Source organism: Ostrinia nubilalis, chromosome 11 (genome assembly GCF_963855985.1).
Source record: "Ostrinia nubilalis chromosome 11, ilOstNubi1.1, whole genome shotgun sequence".
Classification (NCBI taxonomy): domain Eukaryota; kingdom Metazoa; phylum Arthropoda; class Insecta; order Lepidoptera; family Crambidae; genus Ostrinia; species Ostrinia nubilalis.
In genome coordinates this window covers 13,868,453-13,888,709 of record NC_087098.1, presented here as the reverse complement: position 1 = coordinate 13,888,709, position 20,257 = coordinate 13,868,453, and the positions used below count along the sequence as shown (strand labels likewise).

Sequence of the window (20,257 nt, the reverse complement as noted above, 5' to 3'; positions counted from 1 at the left end):
TTACTTGCTTTAACCACAGGTTAAATGTTAATGTTTTCTTCCACATTGTGCCTGCAAACGGTCTATATTTTTTACAGTACCTAAGTTAAATGTCGGCTGTGATTCTGTTATAAATATTATTGAACAAAATAATTATCGTTCGCTTCGTAAATAAATCTAACGCTGACTATATTTTTCGAACTGCCTTTTACAGTGTTGCCTCCTACACTAATCGCTCTGCGTGGGCGATATGTGAAAACATTAGAGTTATAATGCGCAAATCACCCAGTCAAGTCAGATATTTTATCATAATCACAACTTATATTCTTTTTACAATTAGACATTTTCCCAGTGAATGTTAGAGTCATTATGGTTTCTTTAATTAAAAAACTTACAGAGGTGGACATTTGTCTGGCGTTAATCCGAAAATTGATAAGGATTTCAACAATTCACTCACGTTACCTAACACGTTACTTTTATATTTTCCTGGTTCAAGCTTAATTTTCTTTGCAGGGAACTAGGGACAACCTGACAGATTCTGACTCAGGCTGTGTGTCTCCGGGGTCCCGTATCAAGGACTCCGCGTCGCCTGAGCTCAAGCGGATGGACTCCGGCTACAAGTCCCCACACACACCTAGCAGCCCTTGCAACCCCCGAAGGCATTTAGGCACCCCCCACGATGACTTCAAAGAAGACTTTGCGAAGGCACAAGTCCTGGCCGACATATTGGACAGGAACTCAGAAGCCAGTGATTCGTTGAAGAGCAACCCAGTGAAAGACCACCTCGAGCAAATGATACTGAACGCAGCATCCGCGGAGGATAGGACGTGCTTAGAGCAAGTCCAGATGTTGCTCTACAATTTCCAAGCTTTAAGTAGTTCCGTCAGTGAAGATGAGTGCTATCAAGTAAGTTTAGTGTTCTTTTATTTTAATCATAATCAACCTATTTTTTGATCTTAAATAGGTACCTATAATAATTGTATTTAAAAGTTGACAATGTCACATTTGGCAAAATGGTCATAGGAGACATCTGAAATGTTTGTTTGAATTAAAAATTGAACTCCCTGTGAACCAAATACATAAATTAAATTGTGTTACAGGCTAAACCTAGAAGATTATGTGATCTGAAATTGAAATCTGAACCTGACATTCCATCGCACAAAATTCAAAAGGCAATCGCAACAGTAACACCATACCAACAAAAAGGTTATAAGTGCGAATCCCTAGAAAGTCTTTGTAGCGAAGAGAGGAAACCGAATAACGTTCTACAAGAGAGTGGAATTTTCGAAGAAGTTGAGACAGAGTGTAAAAGTACACAGACAGACGTCAACGAAAGTTTCGAATGCAGCGGTGAATTGAACACCGAAATACAGCGACTGAATAGTATAAGAGAGAAACTTGAAAGGCAAGGTGTTAGAAATAGAACATTAAGTACTAAGGACGATGGAGATGGCCTGGAGTGCAGGTGCGTGAAGTTGGGGAAGAAACACAAGCAGTATTACGAGAGGAGGCTTAAGTTTTTGGAGGGAAAAATCTCGATATATGAAGCAGCACAGGACGTGAAGGAGGCTAAGTTAGCGCAAAGGTTACAGAAAGAATTCCAGCTTGAGAATCGAATACAGGTAATTAATATTGACCATCCAAAACGCATTGCTGGTAAAAACTCCACAAAGTTTCTCACGATAACTTGTAAAAATAATGTGATTGTTTTTACAGGAGCTTGAATCACAGCTTTCAGAACTTCAAGAGAAGTATGAAAGATTAGAGGAAGATTGTTGTGAATTAGAAGAAATCGAAAATGACACCCGATTGCATTGGCAGCAGTAAGTGTTTTCAGAAAGTTTTCTGCAAGTGGGTATCACCATTAATGACGGGTTTCTTAATTTTTATTTTATTTTTAGGCTTGAAATGGACTATGAGCTTTGCTCAGCACAACTAAGAGACATGACAGAGCAGCGTGAGTGTTCAAGGGCGCAAGCCGAAAGGCTTATGGGCGAGCTTAGTAAAAGGGAATGTACTTTGAAAGCTAGAGAGGTAATCGTATAAACTGTTGACGCTGTTTGGTAGTTATTTGAATTAAGAAGAAAGTTTAACGTTTACTTAACCCATTGTTCCAGAATGAACTTTTAACGAGGCTGGATAAGTTAGAAAAGGCAGTTCCAGCGTTAATAGCATGGAATGTCGTGCAAGCTATTGGAGTTAACATGTCGCCAGGGGGACAGGTAATTTTAAAAAGCCGAGTTTTTGGTTGCATCTAGTTGTGCTAATACATTACATTTAATACATAACGTGTGACAATTAAATAATTGATGAGGCCTTTGAATTGGGCGATTTTTGATGAAATATTGATTCGTCTAAAAGATTCGGAAACTGGCGACAAATTGAGCTTGCGCTACAAGCTTCACCATACATTTTGTTTATTCAATCCGTTAGTAAAGGCCATTTTGTCTTGTTCCTGATACAGGTTGCTTATTACCGGTGACTTTTCCCACCAGATATGTCCATCCAAGATCTGTGTATCGCAAAATTATGGTATAAGTTCCTACTAAGCTTTAGGGACTCTATCAGCATCTAAAGGAGACAGGCCCTGAATTTTCCATTATTCGTGATTGCAGCGAGCGCTGATCAGTCGAATGGCGCCGTACAGCCAAGACACGAAGGCGTTCATAGCGCAAGTGAAGCAGGAGTCGCAGAAGCCAGCCGGCTGCGGCGCGCTGGTGGCGTGGAATGACATCAACACGTCGTCCGCGCCCACGACCAAGGAGTTGGAACAACAAGTTCTCAAGTAAGTTTCTTAGCTGTTTGCCTGTTACGATCAAAAGCAAACAAAACGTTCTAAATAAGTAGGTTATGCTCAGAATCAAGACTGGAAAAGATCGTCGTTTCAGCCAAATAACGTCCTCTGCTGGACAAAGGCCTCCCCCAAGGTTTTCCTTAATAAACGGTCCTGCGCTGCCCGCATCCAGGTTCTTCCCGCAACCTTTACCAGATCGTCGGTCCACCTAGTAGGAGGCCTGCCCACGCTACATCTTCCAGCCCGTGGTCGCCACTCGAGAACTTTTCTGCCCCAACGGCCATCGTCTCTGCGATCATTGAGCGAAAAAACAACTCACAACGCTTTGTAATCACTGCAAAACGTCCACATCGCAAAATTCGTGTTATGAATGGCAATAAAGAAAAGCCACGATGTGTCCTGAGCACTAAGTACTACGTAGGTGTAAGTGCCTTTTTCCTGTAACGCGGATTTCGGCAAGCATGCGGATCTATTGCAATTTATACGTCTTGTTTTTCCTATCACGCGGACCAGATATGCACGAAGTCCAAAAAAGGCACTAATTATTATGATTGACGTTGCATCTGTTTGCAAAGAAAATTTTGCTATTTAAGAAAAAAAATCGTTTTTATAACAATAACAGACCAGTAATATTTCAATTATTTTAATTGTGTAACAAATATTGTTAAGTGTAATTAAAATAGTGCAATTAAATATTTTATAAACAATGTATAGTAAAAGTAAGGCCATATTTTAGAACATAAATAAACACAAACTTAGTTGGGTAGTGTTTGTTTTATTTGTTATGATGTCAGTACACAGTTTACTTAATTAAAAAGTGTTCATGAGTATAAAAGATTCTTTAATTATCTAATAACAATTGACGTTGATTACAGACTCATAACAGAGAAGAAGCAAATTGAGGATCAAACAGGAAAAATCAGGAAGGGACTTGAGAAAAGGATAAAGGAATTAGAAGAAGAGTTGGAAACGACCAAACGGCAAATGGCGGCGGCGGTCTGCGGCGCTGAAGTCAAGAAAGGAAAGTTGAATGAGCAGATCAACAAGATTGAAAACGAAATCCTCAAGGAGAAAGAAAACGAGAAGGTTTGTTCTTCTACCTGCGATCATTACGTGTTCACAAGTTTTGTAATACAGGCTTCACTTGCCCCAGCAGTATAGGTACTATTTATCAATAAGTAATTTAACAAGTCGAATTTTTGTCCTTACAACTTTCCACTGTGACTGACAATGAGAATGTAATGCAGAATAGTAATCGAATAATTTGATGCTGTTTGAATTTAATAGATGGAGTCAAATCTATTGTTCTTCTGATACAAAATAATTCAATGGAAAGTCGATTTGTTCAAATAATTTGAAATCTCATTCAAATTCCCGAAGTTAAATGAAACAAAATAAGTAAAATTACTATAGAATGTTTCACTGTAACACATCATTATCAGACCGTACTAAGAATGTACGTAACATGTAACAACGTTAAACTCCTTGACCATGACGATTCCTCTGATGAAACACAATCATCGTGCTTTATGATTGAATCACAAGACGGCACATTTATTAGTGACTAGCTTTCCGCCCGCGGCTTCGCCCGCGTGGAATTTTGTCTGTCACAGAAAAACTTTATCGCGCGCGTCCCTGTTTCAAAAACCGGGATAAAAACTATCCTATGTTCTTTCCCGGGACTCAAACTATCTCTATGCCAAATTTCATCAAAATCGGTTGCGAGGTTTAAGCGGGAAAGCGTAACAGACAGACAGACAGACAGACAGACAGACAGACAGACAGACAGACAGACAGAGTTACTTTCGCATTTATAATATTAGTTGGGATATTAGTTGGGATTTACGATCGCGTCAATATAAGCAATTGCTCTTAGAACACAACAAACAAACGGTAATGTGCACTGAACGCACTGTAGAAAGCACTCCAATTATTTTTATCGTGTCATTGACTTGAGAGTCTCAGAACATCTAAGAATGTGATCGATGTGTAGTTTTAAACATTTTACTAGAATATTTAGTTTGGTTGATGAAATTAGTGCAACTTATACCTTTTAGTATACCTATTGTTTAACTATCATCACTCCCAGGGTATCCTGGAAGAGATTGCTTGTTACCGATGAGACCGCTTAAATTGTGCCGTTTCGATTTGGTATTTCTTGTATCATTCTTGTATGGTTTACATGAATATACCTATAGATATTTCTATCTATTCACACAGTAATTTATCTATCTCCAAAATTAAGAGTATTAGACTAGTCATTAGATTATGGATAAAATTAATTAATTTATTAATCATAATAACTACGTACGTGCACATGAATGTTACCTATAAAAGCATTATAATAATTCATGGATCTAGTTATACATGCTAGGGCTCAGTTAAGGAGCGTACAGTCGACAGCACGTCAACGTAAACACTGTGGTATCTTACGTAGTTGTGATAGGGGCGACTTTGCAACGAAAATGTAGTCTGATGTGCTGTCGACTGTACATTAGGTACTTCCCTACTATCTAAAGCTATTTCCTCGTCAGAAAACATAATTCAAACATAATCTTCCTTCTTCGTCGCTACACTCTCGCCAGAGTGGTCGTGGTCGTCACACCTGATTTGGTGGCAAGCTTTACAATCCGTCGCCATTCCTCCCTCATTGCGGCCTTTCTTGTACACTCGTGGAGTGAATCATTGAGTGCGGTTTGGATCAGTCCAGCGCATGGGCGACGTGCCGCGCGCTCTTGTGCCCTCAACCTTCCCCTTTAACTTTATAAAATGCAAATTTCAGCTGCCAGTAGATCCAACTATGGGGAGCAAGATACGAGCGCTACTGATCACCGAGCAGGAGTTGAAGAGCAGAGTGGCAGAGCTGGAGCGACGCGAACAAGCTTACCTGGAGATGCTCACTCAGGCCGACGACATGTGGGCGGAGATGGAAGGCGGCTACAAGAAGAAGATCGAGGAGTCGCAGACCACGGAGAATCAGTTGAAAGGGAAGGTAAAGTATCTCTTGGTTCATCATTTCAGCCACAGGATATCCACTGCTGAACATAGGCAATGATTTCCACATTGCCCGGTTGGTAACGGATTGCGCCTTCCTGCTACCCTCCACCAACACCTCCACCTTGGACGTCTCACGCTGCGTTTTCCGGTACATACGTGGCCTCCAGAACCTTGTTGCCCCATCAGCAAGCTGAAGTGGCAATGCCAGCATCACTTGGATATTCAGCGTTTCATTATTTTCTATACAGGATGCGGTTTGCGATCAGGTCAAAGTGAACGCAGCCCGCATCACGTATGAACAACATTGTAGGACAGGGCAATCGGTCAGCGGTCCTAACTTCCGAATAATTCCTCTGACTATGTATGAAACTTGGCACATGTTGAAAGTAGGTAATACAAATTATAGATATAGGTATAATCCAACAACTTTTATGTATTTATGTTCAAATATAATACATAGCTTTTCACAGTCACCCAAAAGATTGTCCTTAAAATTGTGTGCATTTCAGGTAAAGAAACTGGAATCCGAGCGGGACACTTACAAGAAGTGTTTTGAACCAATGAAGAAGAAACTGCGAGAAGTAGAAGAATCCGAATCTGGTCTCCGTATAGCCTTGGAGAAGTCCGAAAGAGATGCAAAGGCGTTGAAGGCTCAAAACACCAACTTGGTGGCAATGTTTGGCAAAGCAGATACCGAGGCCAAGAAATCTGAAACGGCTTTCAAGGCTTTGGATGCGAAGTTTAAGGTGCATTATTTGGATATCATCATTTCAGCCATAGGACGCCCACTGCTGAACATAGGCCTCCCCCAATGCTTTCCATGTTAATCGTTTGGTAGCGGCCTGCGTCCAGCGATTCCCTGCTACCTTTATGATGTCGTCGGTCCACCTTGGGACCTTATTTGGATAACATTAGTATGAAATAGGTAGGTTTTACTAGAACCATAGGGAGACTCCTATAGCACACCTTCGCCACGGAACCATAACAGCGAAACGACTACGTTGGTGATGTGAACACGGGAGTTTTGTGTTAAATGTCGGCGACCACTGCCATTAAATTTCCCAACTTTTCTAAAGAAATAAAATGTGTGAATACAGGAAACACTACTGTGAAGCTCGTTTTTTTCAACTAGGTACTAACACTTACTTTCTTAGTTTTCAGTTTGCGATGGAAGTTTGAGTAAAATCATTATCTTGGATTAGGGACCCACTTTATTCACGCGTGTTTGCGTAAAAATCAAATTGTTGGCAGTGTTCTTTTTTAGTATTGAAAAATCCGTACTTTATACGTCCCTTAATAACTTTTCAGAAAGAAATGGAGCAGCTGCGGAAGATCAACAAACAGCTGGACGACGATCTGAAGAGCCACAGGGAGTCTTCCAAGAAGACAGAGGTCAGCTTCATGGGTGACCTGGAGTGCATTCGCAAGGAGCTGCACAGGACGTGCAAGAACAACCAAGATTTGGAAGTCACCAACAGCGAACTGAAGGAAGAGGTAACGATTGATGCTAACTCACCATTTCCGACTTGGGATTATTTTAACTGAATTACAATCTTCTAATTAACTAGCGAAAGGTCTTAACATTGAGATATCAAAGATTTAGTTTTTGAAAAAAAATCTTAATAACCACTTAATTGTACAATGACATCTAACTGAATGAATTTTAAGCTCCGCATGATTTTAAATATACCTATTTATAACTGCCAAAATGAACATAAAAACAGACCGATTTATGTTTCGTCTAATTGTTGACGAACTTTCATGCCTTGTTTAATTAAGGTTAATTAGAAGATTAAAAATATGACTAGATAACTATGGTTTCGGATTAAACAGTAGTTAAAATTTGAATGTGTTGATGCTTTGGCACTCTTTTTGCTAACGCTTTGAATGTTTGCGCTTTGTTTGTTTCGTTAACGCGACGCATGTTGGCTTTACCCACTCGGAATCGACGGTGTTATTGTTGGGCTCACAAAATGCATGGCGGAAGAATGTAAATATGCATGCAGCGGTGTCATGGAAGACCTTCTAAGAAGACGTGTGTTCTCAGGTGGAATCTCTGGAAAAGCAGCTAGCTATAACTCAGAAAGCATTGCAACAGTGCAAAAGGAAATGTGACGAAAAAATCAAAACTCTCAGCCACGAGTTGTCGATAAAAACTGAGGAGTTAGAGGAATTGAGGAGTGAGACTATGCGGCAGTCGTACCACGCGTCGCGAGTGGAACTCCAGCCGGAGAGAACGGAATACATAGACGAGGGCTATTCAATATATACGGCCGTGCCAAAGAAGACCGACTATGGGAGGATGCATCACAGCATGAGCTACATCACCTCGGACGCCAGGTGCTCCTGCCCGTCCATGAGGAGCCAGCTAGTCAGCCAACTGATCGAAGACCTGTTCGATAGAATACATAACACCGCAGACGACGATCTGACGAGACTCTGCAAAGACATAACCCCCGTCTGCGGCAGAGAAGTGACTGTTGAAACCAAAGCAAAAATTACTAATTACCTCTTAATGGCGATTTCGAAGGAGCTCGTTAGGTCCATAGGAGACGCCGACGCTAAGACTGATACAGAGGTCAGTATGGTTGTGGATTATATTCTAATACCGTAATAGGTTGTGACTAAAATACCTTGTTAACTGAGTTCTTTATTCTTACTAAATGGTGGTTGAAAGCTTAACCGATGGGATAAACACGGTTCTGCTAAAAACCATATTCTTAATTCTTACATAAATGTTATATTTCAGTTTGACCATTGAAATGCGTCAATATTTATAAAAACTATCCTATATTTTCCCTGGGTCTCAAATTTTCTTTATGCCTACCAAACGGTTTATTTATTTATGTTAAACGAGTAAGAAACAATACATCCCTCCATCTTTCCTTTTCACATAATGTGTGAGTTTTTCCACACATTTGTCACAGAAATATCGTTATGAATACGCCTACATGTCAGTCTGATGTAAAACGATAATACCTACTGTAAAGTTTAAACGAAATCCATTGTGTACTTCAAATCCAAATAATTATATTTAGCGTGAAAGGGTAATAAATAGAAATTAGTAGGATAGGTCCAATCCTTTTTTGTAGTGTCAGTTGCTCAGATAGTTGTCTATTTCGTAACGGGTTCGGGTTTATACCGCCGCGTGTTTTAGGAGTGGCAGCGCGCCGTGTCCTCGATGACGTACGCCGTGCCGGGCGCGGGCGGCGAGTGCCATTTGAAGAGTAGCAAATAATTATATTTAGCGTGAAAGGGTAACAGAAATAATATTAGTAGGATAGGTGCTATATTTTTTGTAGTCAGTTGTCTATTTCGAAAGAGGTTCGGGTTTATACCGCCGCGTGTTTTAGGAGTGGCAGCGCGCCGTGTCCTCGATGACATACGCCGTGGCGGGGGCGGGCGGCGAGTGCCATTTTTGTAGTCAGTTGTCTATTTCGAAACGGGTTCGGGTTTATGCCGACGCGTGTTTTAGTAGTGGCAGCGCGCCGTGTCCTCGATGACGTACGCCGTGCCCGGCGCGGGCGGCGAGTGCCATTTGAAGGGTAGCAAATATATGTAGCGTGAAAGGGTAACAGAAATAATATTAGTAGGATAGGTGCTATATTTTTTGTAGTCAGTTGTCTATTTCGAAAGGGGTTCGGGTTTATACCGCCGCGTGTTTTAGGAGTGGCAGCGCGCCGTGTCCTCGATGACGTACGCCGTGCCGGGCGCGGGCGGCAAGTGCCATTTGAAGGGTAGCAAATAATTATATTTAGCGTGAAAGGGTAACAAATATAAATTAGTAGGATAGGTCCAACCCTTTTTTGTAGTGTCAGTTGCTCAGATAGTTGTCTATTTCGAAACGGGTTCGGGTTTATGCCGCCGCGTGTTTTAGGAGTGGCAGCGCGCCGTGTCCTCGATGGCGTACGCCGTGCCGGGCGCGGGCGGCTAGTGCCATTTGAAGGGTAGCAAATATATTTAGCGTGAAAGGGTAATAAATAGAAATTAGTAGGATAGGTCCAACCCTTTTTAGGGTTCCGTAGCCAAAAAGCAAAAAACGGAACCCTTATAGATTCGTCATGTCTGTCTGTCTGTCCGTCCGTATGTCACAGCCATTTTTTGTAGTGTCAGTTGCTCAGATAGTTGTATATTTCGAAACGGGTTCGGGTTTATACCGCCGCGTGTTTTAGGAGTGGCAGCGCGCCGTGTCCTCGATGACGTACGCCGTGCCGGGCGCCGGCGACGAGTGCCATTTGAAGGGTAGCAAATATATTTAGCGTGAAAGGGTAACAAACATAAATTAGTAGGATAGGTCCAACCCTTTTTAGGGTTCCGTAGCCAAATGGCAAAAAACGGAACCCTCATAGATTCGTCATGTCTGTCTGTCTGTCCGTCCGTATGTCACAGCCATTTTTTGTAGTGTCAGTTGCTCAGATAGTTGTCTATTTCGAAACGGGTTCGGGTTTATACCGCCGCGTGTTTTAGGAGTGGCAGCGCGCCGTGTCCTCGATGACGTACGCCGTGCCGGGCGCGGGCGGCTGGTGCCATTTGAAGGGTAGCAAATATATTTAGCGTGAAAGGGTAACAGACATAAATTAGTAGGATAGGTGCTATATTTTTTGTAGTCAGTTGTCTATTTCGAAAGGGGTTCGGGTTTATGCCGCCGCGTGTTTTAGGAGTGGCAGCGCGCCGTGTCCTCGATGACGTACGCCGTGCCGGGCGCGGGCGGCGAGTGCCATTTGAAGGGTAGCAAATAATTATATTTAGCGTGAAAGGGTAACAAACATAAATTAGTGGGATAGGTGCTATATTTTTTGTAGTCAGTTGTATATTTCGAAACGGGTTCGGGTTTATACCGCCGCGTGTTTTAGGAGTGGCAGCGCGCCGTGTCCTCGATGACGTACGCCGTGCCTGGCGCGGGCGGCGAGTGCCATTTGAAGGGTAGCAAATAATTATATTTAGCGTGAAAGGGTAACAGACATAAATTAGTAGGATAGGTCCAACCCTTTTTAGGGTTCCGTAGCCAAATGGCAAAAAACGGAACCCTTATAGATTCGTCATGTCTGTCTGTCTGTCCGTCCGTATGTCACAGCCATTTTTTGTAGTGTCAGTTGCTCAGATAGTTGTCTATTTCGAAAGGGGTTCGGGTTTATACCGCCGCGTGTTTTAGGAGTGGCAGCGCGCCGTGTCCTCGATGACGTACGCCGTGCCGGGCGCGGGCGGCGAGTGCCATTTGAAGAGTAGCAAATATATTTAGCGTGAAAGGGTAACAAACATAAATTAGTAGGATAGGTCCAACCCTTTTTAGGGTTCCGTAGCCAAATGGCAACAAACGGAACCGTTATAGATTCATCATGTCTGTCTGTCTGTCCGTCTGTATGTCACAGCCATTTTTTGTAGTGTCAGTTGCTCAGATAGTTGTCTATTTCGAAACGGGTTCGGGTTTATACCGCCGCGTGTTTTAGGAGTGGCAGCGCGCCGTGTCCTCGATGGCCTACGCCGTGCCGGGCGCGGGCGGCTAGTGCCATTTGAAGGATAGCAAATATATGTAGCGTGAAAGGGTAACAGAAATAATATTAGTAGGATAGGTGCTATATTTTTTGTAGTCAGTTGTCTATTTCGAAACGGGTTCGGGTTTATACCGCCGCGTGTTTTAGGAGTGGCAGCGCGCCATGTCCTCGATGACGTACGCCGTGCCGGGCGCGGGCGGCGAGTGCCATTTGAAGGGTAGCAAATAATTATATTTAGCGTGAAATGGTAACAGACATAAATTAGTAGGATAAGTCCAACCCTTTTTTGTAGTGTCAGTTGCTCAGATAGTTGTCTATTTCGAAAGGGGTTCGGGTTTATACCGCCGCGTGTTTTAGGAGTGGCAGCGCGCCGTGTCCTCGATGACGTACGCCGTGCCGGGCGCCGGCGGCGAGTGCCATTTGAAGGGTAGCAAATATATTTAGCGTGAAAGGGTAACAAACATAAATTAGTAGGATAGGTCCAACCCTTTTTAGGGTTCCGTAGCCAAATGGCAAAAAACGGAACCCTCATAGATTCGTCATGTCTGTCTGTCTGTCCGTCCGTATGTCACAGCCATTTTTTGTAGTGTCAGTTGCTCAGATAGTTGTCTATTTCGAAACGGTTTCGGGTTTATACCGCCGCGTGTTTTAGGAGTGGCAGCGCGCCGTGTCCTCGATGACGTACGCTGTGCCGGGCGCGGGCGGCGAGTGCCATTTGAAGGGTAGCAAATAATTATATTTAGCGTGAAAGGGTAACAAACATAAATTAGTGGGATAGGTGCTATATTTTTTGTAGTCAGTTGTATATTTCGAAACGGGTTCGGGTTTATACCGCCGCGTGTTTTAGGAGTGGCAGCGCGCCGTGTCCTCGATGACGTACGCCGTGCCTGGCGCGGGCGGCGAGTGCCATTTGAAGGGTAGCAAATAATTATATTTAGCGTGAAAGGGTAACAGACATAAATTAGTAGGATAGGTCCAACCCTTTTTAGGGTTCCGTAGCCAAATGGCAAAAAACGGAACCCTTATAGATTCGTCATGTCTGTCTGTCTGTCCGTCCGTATGTCACAGCCATTTTTTGTAGTGTCAGTTGCTCAGATAGTTGTCTATTTCGAAAGGGGTTCGGGTTTATACCGCCGCGTGTTTTAGGAGTGGCAGCGCGCCGTGTCCTCGATGACGTACGCCGTGCCGGGCGCGGGCGGCGAGTGCCATTTGAAGAGTAGCAAATATATTTAGCGTGAAAGGGTAACAAACATAAATTAGTAGGATAGGTCCAACCCTTTTTAGGGTTCCGTAGCCAAATGGCAACAAACGGAACCGTTATAGATTCATCATGTCTGTCTGTCTGTCCGTCTGTATGTCACAGCCATTTTTTGTAGTGTCAGTTTCTCAGATAGTTGTATATTTCGAAACGGGTTCGGGTTTATACCGCCGCGTGTTTTAGGAGTGGCAGCGCGCCGTGTCCTCGATGACGTACGCCGTGCCGGGCGCCGGCGGCGAGTGCCATTTGAAGGATAGCAAATATATGTAGCGTGAAAGGGTAACAGAAATAATATTAGTAGGATAGGTGAATTTTTTATGTAGTCAGTTGTCTATTTCGAAAGGGGTTCGGGTTTATACCGCCGCGTGTTTTAGGAGTGGCAGCGCGCCGTGTCCTCGATGACGTACGCTGTGCCGGGCGCGGGCGGCGATAGCCATTTGAAGGGTAGCAAATAATTATATTTAGCGTGAAATGGTAACAGAAATAATATTAGTAGGATAGGTGAATTTTTTATGTAGTCAGTTGTCTATTTCGAAAGGGGTTCGGGTTTATACCGCCGCGTGTTTTAGGAGTGGCAGCGCGCCGTGTCCTCGATGACGTACGCCGTGCCGGGCGCGGGCGGCGAGTGCCATTTGAAGGGTAGCAAATAATATTTAGCGTGAAAGGGTAACAGACATAAATTAGTAGGATAGGTCCAACCCTTTTTAGGGTTCCGTAGCCAAATGTCAAAAAACGGAACCCTCATAGATTCGTCATGTCTGTCTGTCTGTCCGTCCGTATGTCACAGCCATTTTTTGTAGTGTCAGTTGCTCAGATAGTTGTATATTTCGAAACGGTTTCGGGTTTATACCGCCGCGTGTTTTAGGAGTGGCAGCGCGCCGTGTCCTCGATGACGTACGCCGTGCCGGGCGCGGGCGGCGAGTGCCATTTGAAGGGTAGCAAATAATATTTAGCGTGAAAGGGTAACAGACATAAATTAGTAGGATAGGTCCAACCCTTTTTAGGGTTCCGTAGCCAAATGTCAAAAAACGGAACCCTCATAGATTCGTCATGTCTGTCTGTCTGTCCGTCCGTATGTCACAGCCATTTTTTGTAGTGTCAGTTGCTCAGATAGTTGTCTATTTCGAAACGGGTTCGGGTTTATACCGCCGCGTGTTTTAGGAGTGGCAGCGCGCCGTGTCCTCGATGACGTACGCCGTGCCGGGCGCGGGCGGCGAGTGCCATTTGAAGGATAGCAAATATATTTAGCGTGAAAGGGTAACAGACATAAATTAGTAGGATAGGTGCTATATTTTTTGTAGTCAGTTGTCTATTTCGAAACGGGTTCGGGTTTATACCGCCGCGTGTTTTAGGAGTGGCAGCGCGCCGTGTCCTCGATGACGTACGCCGTGCCGGGCGCCGGCGGCGAGTGCCATTTGAAGGGTAGCAAATATATGTAGCGTGAAAGGGTAACAGAAATAATATTAGTAGGATAGGTGCTATATTTTTTGTAATCAGTTGTCTATTTCGAAAGGGGTTCGGGTTTATACCGCCGCGTGTTTTAGGAGTGGCAGCGCGCCGTGTCCTCGATGACGTATGCCGTGCCGGGCGCGGGCGGCGAGTTCGCGTCGCTGCGGTTGGCGGGCAACGCGGGCGTGGTGCACGGCGCCGCGCGGCTGGCCAGCGTGAGTTGCGCGTGCGCCGCCGCGCGCCTGTGCGCCGCCGTGCCCGAGATAGCGGATAGCGTCAAGCTCTGTCAGGAGGTATGATACATGTGCCATGTTAGGAGACCGTATAAATGAGACAAAAGTTGGTATTAGTCTCTGATATTAAAGCCTGGTCCGTGAGCACGTAGAATCCCGTCCAATGATCCCAAGCTACCCACCTTTATCGCTCGCGCGTAATTATATTGCTGTCGCGACTGTGCGGGTTGGACGTTGATTGGACGGGATTCTACGTGCTCACGGACCAGGCTTTAGTCTGTACTACACGAGTATTTATACGATGTAGGTTATAGGTAAATGACGTCACAGCATCAACACTATACGTGATAAATGTGCTGACACTGTGAACGTGATCAAGATAAGATATGAAGAGATTAAGTATTGTGCATACCGGCACAATACACTTCCTATCTTCTTTTCAGCCGAAATATGTCCACTGCTGGACAAGCCTCCCCCAAGGATAGCCAAGCCGAAGGATAACCGGAAGACGTAGCGATAGGCCTCCCACTAGCTAGGTGGACCGACGATCTGGTGAAGGTCGCGGGTGGTGCCTGGATGCGATCGGCGCAGGACCGGTCTTTGTGGAAATCCTTGGGGGAGGCCTTTATCCAGCTGTGGACACTTCCTATGCTGGCCAGAAAAGTTGGGGAGAGACATGCACAGAGAGATTTATTTCTTTCATTTTGTGTTTTCAAATTATACTTCAACTAGCGGCCGCACGCGACTTCGTACACGTGGATCCCGTTTTACCCTCTTAGGGGTGGAGTTTCGTAAAATCCTTTCTTAGCGGATGCCTACGTCATAACATCTACCTGCATGCCAAATTTCAGCCCGATCCATCCAGTGGTTTGGGCTGTGCGTTGACAGATCACTATGTCAGTCAGTCACCTTTGAGTTATACATATACAGGGTGGAATTTTGTAATGCCACCTGGAGGGAAAGTACTCTTAATACTGTAGATAGAAAATTTTACTTAAAGAAAACATTCCTTTATTTTTGGAAAGAAAGAGAACTGCATTCAATAATTCATATTCACATAATCAGAGTAGAATCTGATAGCGTAGGTTGGTCTGTCTATAACTATAATATAAATTTGCCTTTTGATTAAATATTGTTTCAATTGTTACAGGAAGTGCTAGACCATGGAGATGTTAAGATTATGGAGGAGCAGTTAGCGAATGCCATTGAAAGTATTGTTGTAAGTATCCATGTTTCTTTTTAAATTTATTATCAGCATCACAGGTCATTTAGACTTATCTGTAGGAGCATGCCCCATACTTATTTACCAGAGGCAAATGGAGGATTTGACCTACACTCCCCACCCTGGCTAGACCGGTTGGGTTTAGTTGACCTGAGCCCCGATTACGGTAATTTTTAACGTCTCCAATCCAGACACGCTTCTCGATTCTGCGATACGATTGGTCGTTCAACAGCGTACGTCAGCTGTTTTGACCAATCTTATCGCAGAATCGATGAAGCGCGTCTGGATTGGAAACGTTAAAAGTTACCGTAATCGGGGCTCTGTAATACAGCCCCCTAGACAAAAATTAAATGCAAAATCGAATCTGTCAAAACTCCATACAAAAAAAGGCCTTTCGACCACTTTTCGACTGGTTTGCGATTATAATGTGCACTTTGTCTAGACCCACAGGTATACTAAATACCTACTCGTAGCATAGGCATCTGACTCACACAAGAATGAACATCAAACTTATCTTATACATTCACTATGTAACTATGTACGATTTTTGTGTGAGTAAAATAAAGATTTATTTATTGGATTTAGGGCTAATATTTCAATCGTCGGATAACTTTTAACTGAAGAATAGGTTTGGCATATTAACAGTTTCAGTATGGGAAATATGTAAAATGATAAGTTTATTCTTCAGTGAAAAGATACCTTTTACGACATTCACAGGAAGAATGGGAGTGGAATGAGTGGATCTACTCTACAAAAAAATTTGCCAATTTATAGGTTTAAAATAAAATAAAAATTGTATTTATAATTTGTTATGTTTTTTCAGAATTGTCCATCTTGTGCGTTGGGTACAAATGCGATAGTTTGGAGCACAGACGTTTAGAGACGATAGTTGTGCGAATTTGTGTAAGTTCATATTAATTTAATAATTAATACACATAAACTAAACTAAAATATAGTGCAAAAAAAAGCATTATGCACAAGCAATCCACATTATAAAAACGAAATAATCTAAAATATAATGCAAAAAAAATGCATTCTGCACAAGCAATCCACATTATAACACGAAATAATTATAATTTTATTAACATGTAAATAGTAAGAAATCTATTATAGAATTTTGAGCAACATGTGAATTATTAAACGTTTTTTTAGTTTGACCTTAATTAATTAAACGTAATAACGTCATTTTAATATACAGAGATATCTTTTTTTCTAATACTTGCCTAATGTATAAAACTTTGTTTCCATTACAGGTGTTAAACCTCCACCGACCTCACTCTGGTGCCTTCATTAGTTAAGCCAGTTAAATATAACGAAATGTACATAATGTTTGTATTATAGAATTATAATAATACTCTTTATAATAAACGTAAGCGAAACATATCGAACAATCGTACCTTCAATCGATGTAAAAAAATCGAACAATTAATTTTTAAGGTCACATCACATTAGCGATTTTATGTAAGTTGACTGACAGTTTTATTGATATTGGGGAATCTTGTATTTTTTTCACCGGTACTTTGCAACTTTTTCGCGGGGTATTTATTTCTCTTCACAGAACGCTTTGTGACTAATTTAGCCAATGGCATTAATCGCCTATGGAGTTTTTAAAAGCTAAATAATGAAAAATGCCTGGTAAGCTGAATATTCTGTCCCCAGATTGTAACACGTCCGCTCTTTGTTGTCAAATATTTTTATTTCGAATCTCAGACTGCAATTTATTGACCTTTGCAAAAGTTTTAAAAACTTGTAAAGTGTTAAGGCGCCATTATGGCCTTTCGAGTCGCTATTTGGGTTAAAACAAACTTGTTTTAGATACCAAATGCAAAGAGACTAAGCGCGTTAGTCTTCAAAAAACTTTAATCGCTTGTGTGATACCTACTACGGATTTTTTGACTCATCGTTTTTCGTGCCAATAATTTTATTGCGTTTTCGAAGTTTTTTTTTCCGTTGTAAATAGTTTTGACAAATCAATTTGTTATTTTGTATCTAACGTCACTCACGAATTAGCGATTTGTATCTTTGTCTACTTTAAAAAATGATTTTATTTACAAAAAGATTAATTTTATTCGACGAATTAAAAAATATTATTTAAACTGGTGTTTTATTTTGATACTTACAACCTATGTATCTCGTAATAATAGTGTCTATGCATACACGCGACTATGACCGAAATGGATAGTGTAAGAAGCACCCCTTTCATTTCGTTTCGCTTTGTCTCACTTCCGAAAATTATCGGTAAATGCGCCTGAGTCAAAGGGCCGAATAACGAAGTAACGAATTTGAACTTTGTTATTATGATCAAGAGTGCCAATGAGGGTTTTCGCGATTGAAAAATCCGCCAGATGGCAATACGTAGACGCGAGGTCCAAATGCTGCATGATTGGTTATTTTTGACATGACATTGACAGATATGTCAAAATCCACCAATCACGCAGCATTTGGACCTCGCGTCTACGTATTGCCATTTGGTGGATTTTTCAATCGCGAAAACCCTCATTGCAATGGAAGCCCCTACCTGAATACCATGTTGCCTAGAGGTAGGTACGCGTCCATTGGCTCGCGTTGTATGATTTACTAGCACTGCATAAATGCTAGCTCGGTGCGGGCGATGATAGTGGACGCCTTACCTCGAATTTTACGGGCAGCGGGGCGGTGGCGGCGCGTGAGCGGCCGTCAACAGACCCCGTTTTCGAAACCAGTGCGCATAATCCAGCCTGACATCATGTAGTACCTCTACCTAATAAGCCAATGACCCTTAGGGTGAGGCCCCATGTCCGTTGCGCAACGCAGCGCAACGGACTTATGGGGCCTCACCCTTAGGTGGGTTCTAAATTCAAACTATTTTGCAGGTCGTGAAGTCAGCAAATTTATGTTGTCGCAGTGCAGCATCTATCACGCGACCGAAAAAAGAGCCGAAACCTAAAGAACCCCCGAAGAAGCACGACTGTCAATATAAGCCAGCATGAAACTTTCAAATTTAAAAACTTTGCGTAAACCACCACATAGGTAGAGAAGAAAAATATCGATTTGTTCGTGCACCAACCGCGATTCTTTCGAACGCTTTGCACTATGAAACAAAGTATGCTGTCCATGTAAACAAGACAAAGCTCAAAAATATTTCCAGGGGAGTAAGAAGCCCAAGCAAATATTCCTTTAAAACGCCTGAAAAAAACTGCCTCAAAGAGCGTCCTCAAATGTCCTCATGTCTAAAAAAACTTACAAATATAATAGTAACAATATGTCCATTGTCCACATTGTCCACTGAAACATTACAACTCTCACATTCTCTAAGCGCGACCGTCACTAGCTCTCGCAACTCGCAACAAAGAATTTGATACGAATGCAGCTCAGATAAGTGCACAAATTATGAAAGTGCCGTACAAAGATTTTACCGACTCAATATCTCATAGTAAACCAGAAACTCCTTTACCAAAACCAACTAAGTTTATGAAATATGAATATTATAGCCTGACCAGGAACATAAAAACCCTGGCATAGAGGCGCGTCAATTGCATTTGATAGTGCAACACTGAGTACAGTCGTACCTGTGTTAAATTAATAGGCTAACTTTATGTATCAGGATTCAGGATTACGGGCTAATTTGATATTTTCATGAATTAACGAAAAAATATTATTATAGGTAACCTGGTTTAAATAAATTTGTCGGCGCCGGACACAGATGCTGCAAATTATTATTGATGATTAATAGTACCAATCTTAATATTATGTTATCTGTAGAAATCTGTAGAGCAGAAGGTTTGTGATTCCTAAACGTAACACCCGACTGATGCGCAGAAAAAGATAACTGTCAATGAGTTGTGTCATGTCAAGTGTGAGCAGGCGGCTGCGAGGTTATCTTTGAGAGCGTGTTGAGTTTGGTGGAACGTTAAATTGTAGGAAAAGTGATTGTCAACCATCCAAGATATTATCTCCTTGCCCGTTAACCCACGCCAATGGAGATTCCACCCCTAGAGTTCCTTCTGATAGAGACCCAGTGCCTTTAAATTAAATGAAACCGTCAATCGAGTTAGTAGGATTTATTTTATTATTCATGAATAATCAAATTCAGAAATTGAATATTCAACTGCAATGTCTGCTCATGAACGCTTCAAACTCGGTACTTCTTTCCCAATTCCATAAAATTCAACACTTAGAAAGTGATAAAAAACTTTAAAATAGGTAGTTGAAACAAATCACAGCTAATTTTCATAGTGGACTGTACTATACGATAAACATGTCAGTCAATTTGACACCCTTTGTCGAAAACATTATTCAATGAAAATATTGTCCGAACCCTTAGTATTTCTCTTCGACAAATACTTTAACACATTGTGAACCAGTTTTCTTTCACGACTATAAAAAGATTCTAGCAATTTAATTCACAAAATCAATTGCGCACATTTAAAATAAAGTTTGTTTATACTTTGACAGCAATAGACTGACATGCAAGGTGACATGTCAATGAAGTTTTCAGTTACTGTTGCCATTAAAAGAAATTAGTACCATTAGTTTTCCGCAACATGGCGAGGGTTTTTATGTTTTTGGTCAGGCTATAAGAAGAATAAAAGAAAGCGTGCAGTTGCAAAGTATGCGAATGCTTAGTAATTGGTAAGACTGCGAATTTATGCAAAATGCAAACATTAATGAAAAGTTTCGAGTAAGTATGAAGTTAAAATTTAACCCTGTATACGATGTGATAGATCGAAGTCATCAAAGAAGTCCGGTTGTAATGTAGGTATGCCACGTAAAATTTTTCTTTACAGAATTATTATTAAATACCTACTTTCTTAAAATGATTGTTTTGTTTTCATTTAAATATTTTATTTGTAA

General features: G+C 42.0%; 1 protein-coding gene across 6 annotated transcripts in view; it reads left to right on the top strand.

Moving 5' to 3' along the window:
- LOC135076336 (cingulin) overlaps positions 1-18,656 on the top strand; it is a 183,671-nt gene extending 165,015 nt beyond the window's left edge. For 2 of the 6 annotated variants that reach the window (XM_063970821.1, XM_063970825.1), the window contains 15 exons: positions 493-885; positions 1,080-1,601; positions 1,696-1,802; positions 1,881-2,013; positions 2,097-2,201; positions 2,595-2,764; positions 3,649-3,859; positions 5,556-5,765; positions 6,280-6,516; positions 7,079-7,264; positions 7,818-8,348; positions 14,065-14,262; positions 15,353-15,421; positions 16,248-16,327; positions 16,678-17,520. In XM_063970821.1, coding sequence (XP_063826891.1) covers positions 493-885; positions 1,080-1,601; positions 1,696-1,802; positions 1,881-2,013; positions 2,097-2,201; positions 2,595-2,764; positions 3,649-3,859; positions 5,556-5,765; positions 6,280-6,516; positions 7,079-7,264; positions 7,818-8,348; positions 14,065-14,262; positions 15,353-15,421; positions 16,248-16,304 — 3,129 coding nt within the window. In that variant the 3' untranslated portion in view covers positions 16,305-16,327; positions 16,678-17,520. Of the gene's footprint in view, positions 1-492; positions 886-1,079; positions 1,602-1,695; positions 1,803-1,880; positions 2,014-2,096; positions 2,202-2,594; positions 2,765-3,648; positions 3,860-5,555; positions 5,766-6,279; positions 6,517-7,078; positions 7,265-7,817; positions 8,349-8,927; positions 9,024-9,942; positions 10,045-14,064; positions 14,263-15,352; positions 15,422-16,247; positions 16,328-16,677; positions 17,521-18,276 lie in introns of those variants that run through there. The other 4 variants (XM_063970822.1, XM_063970823.1, XM_063970824.1 and 1 more) reach the window with 4 other exon arrangements.
- The last annotated feature ends 1,601 nt before the right edge of the window (positions 18,657-20,257 follow it).